The 8871-nt window shown below is 43.4% G+C and overlaps 1 protein-coding gene across 1 annotated transcript; it reads right to left on the reverse strand.

Annotated features, from left to right (window-relative positions):
• Positions 1-4563: 4563 nt before the first annotated feature.
• LOC138926885 (uncharacterized) lies at positions 4564-5887 on the reverse strand. The gene is made up of 2 exons (XM_070282491.1): positions 5838-5887; positions 4564-5284 (listed from the first exon to the last, which is right to left on the reverse strand). Exons 1-2 carry the CDS (start codon positions 5885-5887, stop codon positions 4564-4566), a joined length of 771 nt encoding a protein of 256 aa, XP_070138592.1.
• Positions 5888-8871: the final 2984 nt, after the last annotated feature.

The raw sequence follows: 8871 nt of genomic DNA on the forward strand, positions 1-8871 counted from the left end.
AGAATGTACTGTTAAAGTTTCAAATAAAAATATCAAATAATGACAGAGATACAGCCCATAATCGAGAGCGCGCCTACACCGAAAAGTATGAATTTCTCGGTAGCGTCTAAACTTTAAACGCGTTTTTCTCGGAACGACATTTTTGTGTGCGGCGCAGGTGATTCACAAAATTCTATGGTACCGATCTAGCTGAAATTTGGATATGTTGTTCTAAAAAGTAACACCTCTGTCCCGTACTAGAATCATTTATTTTTAATGATTAGTTTTTTTTTATCATTAATTTAAGACAAATTTTTTAAATTAAAACAAATTCTTTTTTTTGTGTGTTCGCCATTTTGTTGTTTATTGATGAAAATATTTCATTCTAGTACGGGACAGAGCCATAAGCTTACAAAACAATAATCTATTCTAATTTTTTGTTTCGGATGACTCTAGCAGTCGAAATCACCTGCGCCAGGGACCTACCTTTTTTTTTTATATGCATACTTTGGCATGCTATTAAGTGTATTAAACTACACAACAATAAAATAAACAAAATATTTTCAAATAGTTTATAATGCCTATAAAAACATATGTAAAAATTGAAACGATCGCATTATTACAAAAAAAATTTCTTGAAATAACCTCTAAAAAGTAGGCCGGAACATGAGACTACATCCTTAAGTTCGGAATGTTAATAAGTAGTTTTATAGCCTCCGAGGGCAAATCAACACAAGCGGTGTGATAGGCACGCCGGCAGATCGACGCGCACCGAACGAAGTTGGGTAGCAGTAACTTCTGCACTGCACTCGGTGCAAACGAGAGGCGACATGAGCGAAAAAGTAGACGTCCGAACTCAAAGAAAGCTAGATGAAGACGGAAGAGAAGTTATGTGAAGAGAAAACCGTTGAGGCGGACATGGGGACCACAATCCTCATTAAGGGGAGGGTGGTCCACAAAGACAACCTTAGGTAGGCCGAGCGCGACCATCTTATCGCTCGCCTGATAATTTCTCTTTTTATTATCTTTTTCCTAGCCACTTGGCATAAGTTTTGCGCCCTTTATTATTTTAATCATGCTTTGGTGGTGGGCTACCCAACTTCAACAAAATTCATAACAATCCAAATTACAGGTTTTCAACTATATCCCTGATTTTCCTTTTGACCACAACATCGGCACGCGTCACGGACTATTCCCATCGTTGATGGTCGAATCCTAATATAGGAGGAATTTGCTTTTGTAAAGCACTCAGCAAATCTCTCGGAATAAGGCGCGTCATCAAAGAAACTAATGGGATGACCGTCATGTTCCCGCAATCCCACATGCAGAAACTCCTAGTTGTTGATGTTGCCCACCTACGCGACATGCTCGACTCTTTGAGCATCCATCATAGGGTAGGAAGACGTTTAGACTTCTTAGGGACTGCGCTAAAGGTGGTGGCAGGAACGCCGGACGCGGAAGATTTTGAAAGAATTAAATTTAATGAATTCCAATTAACGAATGCAAACAATAGGCAGGTTAATATTAACAACAAAGTACAAATTCAAATCAATAAAATTTCCGCTACCGTCAACCAACTTCTGAGGTCAGCAAAAAAATCCCAAATTGATACTGGGCACCTATTCGAGATGCTTTTAACTCGAAATAGGATGATAGCAATGGAGCTGCAGGGGTTGATGCTAGCAGTGGCACTTTCCAAAGTTAATATTGTTAGCCCCAGCATCCTAGATCATGCAGACCTGGAAGGTGTGTGGATGGAAGAGCCTACCGAGACCACGATTAGAGATGCTTTGTCCGTATCGTCCGTTAAGATCTTACAGTCCGATAACATATTACATTTTATTATTAAGTTTCCGAAGATAAAAACGGCCTGCAGCAAGATCACCGTTTTCTCATCGTCACATCACCACACCATGCTCAGCCTGGAAAACAACGTCATTGCCGAATGAGACAAAGAGATCCACACCGTGGAAAAGTGCTCCCCGACATCAGGAGCTACATTTTGCCGGCTGGCTCGCAGAAAATCATGCGCCCAAGAGCTTCACGCTGGAGGCACGCCGCATTGCGAGATCCAACAAAGCGATTTACACCACTTACGTTGATGAAGGGATAGTAATTGTAAATGATCGCTCGGCTCACGTGTGTGTGGATAATGGCACCTGTGTCCATATAAAGGGCACATATCTTATCACATTTGAAAAGAGTGCCATTGTCAACGAAACCCGATTGGTCAATCATGACACAGCCCAGAAAGCTGAACTTCAACCGGTTGGACAGCTGGTAGCGCGTGTCTTTCCTGCAGCATTCTTTCTGGTACCGATGGAAGGAGGAGTAGCTTAGCCTTCTCCAGCAGCGCTTCAAATGGCGCGCCTCCGGTCCTGCCTTGGCCCCGAACGATGTGGTGCTAGTAAAGGACGAAAATCTACCTCCGATGAAATGGCCGCTTGCGAGCATAATGGAGCTAAGCCCTGGTCGGGATGGTATCTTTCGAGTGGCGGTGATAAAAACTTCATCTGGAATTACCAAGCGAGCATTGACTAAGCTGTGCCTTTTGTCCCTAAAGGATGAAGTTGGAGTAGAAGGCCCAACTGGGGGGAGAATGTCGGGTCAAGCAGCAAGCAACTAATTTAAACATAATAATTAAGTAGTAACTGATGTTTTGTTGGTCGCAAGCCGACTCTCTTTCGGCCGCTCGGCTTTGCTAATTCGGCGTTTAAGGTTAGCGAGTATCCGCTCAGCCTCTTCTGGAAGGTTGGCGCCACGCTCGTTCGTCTTCTTACTGCGCTCGCATCCTTAATTGGATTTCCCATATTGTTCATAAATCCTCATAAATCCAAATTTCATATGCGGCCTGAATAAAGTTTATAACGTTGAACTTAATTAACTTCTTCGTTTTATTTTAATGGCATTGAAAATCATCAATGACCAAACAACCTTTATGGGGTCAAAGATTTAAACATCTACACTGACCACCAACCGCTGACCTACGCGGTTTCGGATTGCAATCCGAATACAAAAATCAAAGATGGAAAGAACGCATCGATGCCAAAGTCCTGGCAAGCCCAACCTAGTTGCGGATGCCCTCTCGAGGCAACAACTCAACGTTGTAGAAGAAGAAGAGGCATTCTCAAGCGTGGCCACAATTCACAGTTAGCTGTCGCTAACCCACACAATCTAATCAACGAACAAGCCCTTCAATTGCTTTCAAAACCAGATAATTCACCTTTGAGAAGAGTGCCATTGTCAACGAAACCCTATTGGTCAATCATGACACAGCCCAGAAGAGGGCTCCAGGAGTGGCCAGCTCACCTTCCCTGAACGTTACCATGGAACGTAACGTTCTTAGCCTTCCTCACCTTCACCGACTGAGTGAACGTAATCTGGAGCACATCAAAGAGTTCGGGAAGGAGATTAACCACCATCAGTTACATACATCAGTTGGTGTTCATAGCGGAAGCAATATGCTGTGCTTTAATTTGCATCGGCTTGACCTATCGGCGAGTCATTCAGGCCCGAAAAACCGCGTCCCAGCTGAAGGAGATGATTGCCCAAATAGGGTCGGCCGAGGGCGGCCTCATTCTTGAAGGGGGAGTAGTTATCTGAAGTTAACCGATCAGCGGCAATGTCCGATTATTTAAGAGCTCGCTCTGGCCAAACTGCTGACACAACGTCTGGCCGGAAGCCCATGCATAGCGGCAAGCACTGCACATTTGCGTGGCCGCTATGAAATATTTTTTGTTAGCTTTAAGGTTCAGTTTGTGTCAGAGTCTCATTGAATAAAGAGCACTATTAAAACCAATCTCCGGCACAGCCGTTAAACTGTAAATTAATTTTGTTGAATTTTTTTGTATAAAAAAAAATGAGTAGAAAGACAAGAATAGTGAAATATTGTGGCTTACGCCAACAAAAAACTGCAGCCCCATCAACTTTTTAAATTTAATTAATCTTCATTAGTTGGCTGACGGTTTAGCATGAACTTTTTTTTATCTATTATAAAATGTATAAACCATTTTTTTGTAAACCAATTAATGTCCCAATATTGTTTGCATTTCTGTTTTTTGTGAATAAATAAATGAATATTTCTATATAACACAAAAAGTGCGGAATAAAAATTCCTAACCAAAACAAAAAAACGCTGGCAGAAAATTTTAAATTTCAATCGGAAATAATTTATATAATCGGGTGTTGTGACAAATGCCGTTCATGGGCTCAACTAATGTCATAGTTGAGCACAGTTCTGCTCGGGGGTTTTGAATCCAAACGACTAGACACAGTTATGCATTGAACTTCATTTTATTTTACTTGCTTAATTTATGTTGATTAGTTTTACAATTATTTGAATGGGTCAGCCTTTATCCCGCGTGGTTTTCTCTGACCTTCACTACTCCGATCGCTCTATGATTCTTCTTATAATAATAACTTTACTAGGGGAGAGACCAGACAAGGAAAAGCTTTGCAAAGATTACAGAAATCTGGGTGGATTCTAAGCTCGCTGAAGATAGAGCGATGAATCGAAAAGATAAATAACGCCCGTACATGCCGCCCCTGGAATGCTGGGATCAGCATGATATAGCTTCTATTGTATTATTGGACTTCTTCAAGTTTCGGAGTAGGATTGGTGGATATTGGCAATGGACATAGCTTGGACAGGGATCTCTTATAGGTTCCAGAAACGGTTTTCAGTGAGGCGACGCGAACTAGTCCATCTTCTCCAGGATGCAAATCGATTATTCGAGCCATCTTCCATTCGTTTGGGGGGAGCCGGTCATCCTTGATTACAACTAGATCGTCAATTTGCAGATTCGTTCGTTCTTGGCGCCATTTCGGACGTGCTTGTAGATGTGAAAGCCAATCGGCGCTCCATCGATGCCAAAATTGTCTCAGGAGCCGTTGACCGTCCGGAGGAGAAGGTTCCGGAGGTGCCAATAAAGGTCCTCCTATAAGGAAATGCCCGGGAGTAAGTGGGGACAAATCGTTTGGATCTGCTGATAAGGGGCAGAGTGGACGTGAGTTTAAACATGATTCGATTTGGGTGAGCACCGTGGATAGTTCTTCATAGGTCATAGCAGTGAGTTTGAAGGAACGATACAGATGAGTTTTGACGGCCTTTACATTCGCCTCCCACAGTCCCCCAAAATTAGGACTGTGCGGTGGGTTGAAATGCCATTGGATGCCACGGGCCGTAAGGGTGGGTGCGATGTCCGTGTCGATGGAATTTCGAAACTCCTTTTGCCATATGCGAAGGGAATTGTCTGCGCCGATGAAATTGGTTCCTCCATCGCTGTATAGATGCTTGCACAAACCTCTACGTCCAATAAAGCGTTGAAGAGCCCAAAGGAAGTGTTGAGTAGATAGTCCAGTGACCGCTTCTAGATGTATCGCCTTGGTTGCTAAACATATAAACACTGGATGCACTGAAAGCAGTGGAATCTGGATGCTTTCAAGTATAAGGCGCCCGTGTAGTCGACGCCAGTGGCTTCAAAAAGGCTGGCTTTGGGCGATGTTTGAAGCATTGGACACATTGTCGTAGAATTCTTTTTACTGCTTGTTTCCCATTGACTATCCAGAATGTGTGGCCAATGGTTGCTAAGGTGAGCTCGGTGCCTCCATGAAGAGTGTTTAGGTGCGCATTTTTTGATTACGAGGTCAGTAAAATGATGCATTTTGGGTATAATGATCGGATTTTTCTGTGCTTGGGACAGTTGTCGAGCGTTCTTCAGTCGTCCTTTGAGTCGCAGAATCCCAAAGTCGTCTAAAAACGGACAAAGAGCGCTGAGGGCACTGTGCCTGGATAGAGATTTCCGTGTCAGGACTCGGCTGATCTCTTGAGAAAAGGCTTCTTTCTGAACCATCCTTACGATTTTATGTAGAGCTTCTCGTAATTCTGGTACTCGAATCGTGCCCACATGACGAAGTTCTTGTGGGTGGCGTAAGTTATGCAGATACCTGTGGATGTAAGCCATAACAAATAACAATTTGTTATATGATGAGTAAGAGGTTATGATTGAGTCGCCAAGTGAACAAACATGTGCTGTGATGTTGGTTGGTTGTCGTCTTTCTTCGTGATGTTGGTCAGGGGGAGGAGAGTACGTGTTCTTCGGCCACCGATTTTCATCCTGCCGTAGCCACTCGGGACCGAACCACCAGATGTCATGCCTGGCTAGTTGGTGAGGAGTAAGACCTCTTGAAGCGCAATCGGCTGGGTTTTCTCCCGAAGGTACGTGCTGCCATTGGGTTGTAGTACTTAATTCCAAAATCTTGCCAATTCGGTTGGAGACGAAAGTCTTCCAACGGGTGGGATTTCCTTTAATCCAATATAAAACGATTGATGCATCCGTCCAGAAATTAACTGACATGGGAATTCCGGTGGATGAAAACTGCGTTAGTACCCATTTAGCCAGTTGTGCAGCCAACACTGCACCAGAGAGTTCTATTCGAGGGATCGTTAGCGGCTTCGTGGGCGTGACTCGACTCCGTGCGGTCAAGAGGGCGGTGCTCACTCTCCCGGATGGATATTGTATTCGGAGATAAACACAGACTGCGTAAGCTTGCGAGGAGCCGTCACAAAAGACGTGTAGTTGGTGTGACTGTGGCTCACCGGTCTGGTGACCAAGCCACCGAGGTATTTTCAACTGTTCAATGTTTGGTAAATGATGTCGGAAATCTTCACATCGGGCTTGAAGTATTGGGGGTAACGGGCGTCCCAATCGAGAGCGGGTTCGGTCTTGTCGGATGTCTCGGGTCGCCACTGCCAGATGTCCTTTAGAATACTCTTTGCAGTAGTAGTGACAGGAACTATAAAGCCTAAGGGATCTGTTTACGTGAGGGGCCGTTGTGCCGCAACTTTAAGAGCGCACCCGCGCTGAAGAGCGCACCAGCACTGAAGAGCGCACCCGCGCTGAAGAGCGCATCCGCGCTCGCCCCCCTTTGCGCTCTCGCTCCTTCGTCGGCCGTCGTCGATCGTATTTTTTCTATTACTTTTGCCTTGTTTGCTTTTCTAAGTTAAGTTAGTATTCGATGTAAGCAGCCCAATAAAGCTGACCGCGTTATATCCACTGGAAGACGCCCCCGACTTTTTTATTTATCATTTCATCCCTAATCCTGGAATCTTTTGCGGAACCAACGCCCCCCTACAATCATTGGTCCTTCGAGCCGGATCATTACTGGATTTTCTTCTGCCAGCAGTTCTCGGCACTGTTCCGCCAAAAGATAAGTACATTTTTCCGTCCCCATCTCTCTGCCGGTCTTCAGCAGTGATCCGAACATTAAATTTCGTTCACACTGCTGCAAGATTGTTTTTCCCTCCGTGTCAACTCCAAGTCCGAGTTTTCCGACACAACGGCAGGTTGAGATTTTCTAATAATCTATAATAATCTTAAAATTCGGCAAATTTTTCTATCCGTCTCCGTTTTGTGTGCTGCCCATATTCCTCGCCGTGTTCGGCCTCTCCGTTATTCATTCGCTTGCCAACGGTCGAGGCATATGTGCATCCGCATACATACATACGCACATACATATTTTTTTGGTGCAATTAATCCGCGAAAAAAATCGCAAGTGAACAGTGAAATTGTGTGGTGACAAAAAGAAGGCATAATTAATATTGGCCACCGGTGTGAATTAGTTCCGGAATTTCCAAATTCACCGAACAGTCCGCCGCTGTCGTAATATTTGTTTTTATCTTCCTCAATCAGTGTCATTTTTTACACCACATAACTTTTCTGTTCCCCCAATTATACAGTCCACTTATCAAAGCTCCACTGTGCCAACATATGCCCACATGCCCTTACATATATCCGTACCTGCATGCATGTCCATATATTTTCTGCCTTCAATTCCAGGAAATATATAACCGATAAAATTTAACATATACAGTCCACTTATCGAAGCTCTACTGTACCATCATATGCCCCACATGCCCTTGCCCTACTTGCATGCATGTCCACATAATTTCCAAATATTTTCTGCCTCCAATTTCAGGAAATATATAGCCGATAAAATTAAAAAAAAATATTTTACATTTTCTAAAACTAACAATTATAAACCGCCATTTCACTACAAATCCGTGATTGTGTCGCTTAAATTCTCGACCTAGCCGTGTTGTGTTTTTCGGTTCTGTTTATTTTTCTTTGAGCTAAGGGCCAGGTTTTTTAATTCACCTTTCCGGCCACTCAATAATTAAAGTCGAAGATTTAACTATCGGAAAATTATAATTAATTAATTTAATTATCCACCTTCTGTCCGAATAGAGCCGCGGTTTTTTAATTCCATCTTCCCGGCTTCGTGTTAATTAAATTCAATTAATTAAATATTTAGGTTTCAATTCCACCGTTCCAGCTTCGTGATAATTAACCTCAATTGATTAAAAATTAAGATTTTCAACTCCACCCTTCTGGCTCCATCATATTTAAATCCAACAGTTAGCCAAAAATTAATTATTTATATCTTTGTGTGTTAAATTCAAGCCAAAGTTAAGTTGACCTTCCGGCTCCGCAAATTCGAAAATAGTTAAGAATTTAATATCTCAGTATATATTAAATTCAGTACGAAGTTTCCAGTTTTTCAGTTTCCATTTTTTTCGTGCCTCCAACTCTGCTTCTACTCCGCATCAGGCAACATCCGCCTACAATCCGAACAAACCTCGTCTCCTTTTGGGTTTTTTCTGGTGCCTGAAGTTTTTCTTTCCACATTCGAATTGTGCCGCACACGACTTTCCTTTCCATATCGGCGCCACTAGTTCGCACTTGCTCCTTGTAATTGCCTTTCATCCGCGATCTCACCGTTCTCATCACATTAGTGCGACCGGCCACCACTTCGTACGGGGCACCTGTTGCGCGAGTCAGTCGACAAGCGCTGATCAGCGAATTGGACTCTGAGAATGCCCACGGGAGACGA

Source organism: Drosophila bipectinata, chromosome 4, assembly GCF_030179905.1.
Source record: "Drosophila bipectinata strain 14024-0381.07 chromosome 4, DbipHiC1v2, whole genome shotgun sequence".
Classification (NCBI taxonomy): domain Eukaryota; kingdom Metazoa; phylum Arthropoda; class Insecta; order Diptera; family Drosophilidae; genus Drosophila; species Drosophila bipectinata.

Coding starts and splice junctions, on each gene's coding strand:
- LOC138926885 (XM_070282491.1), bottom strand. CDS start 5,887: ATGTGGGCACGATTCGAGTACCAGAATTACGAGAAGCTCTACATAAAA. Junction 5,285..5,837: donor GAGAAGCTCTACATAAAATC/GTAAGGATGGTT, acceptor TATTGGACGTAG/AGGTTTGTGCAAGCATCTAT.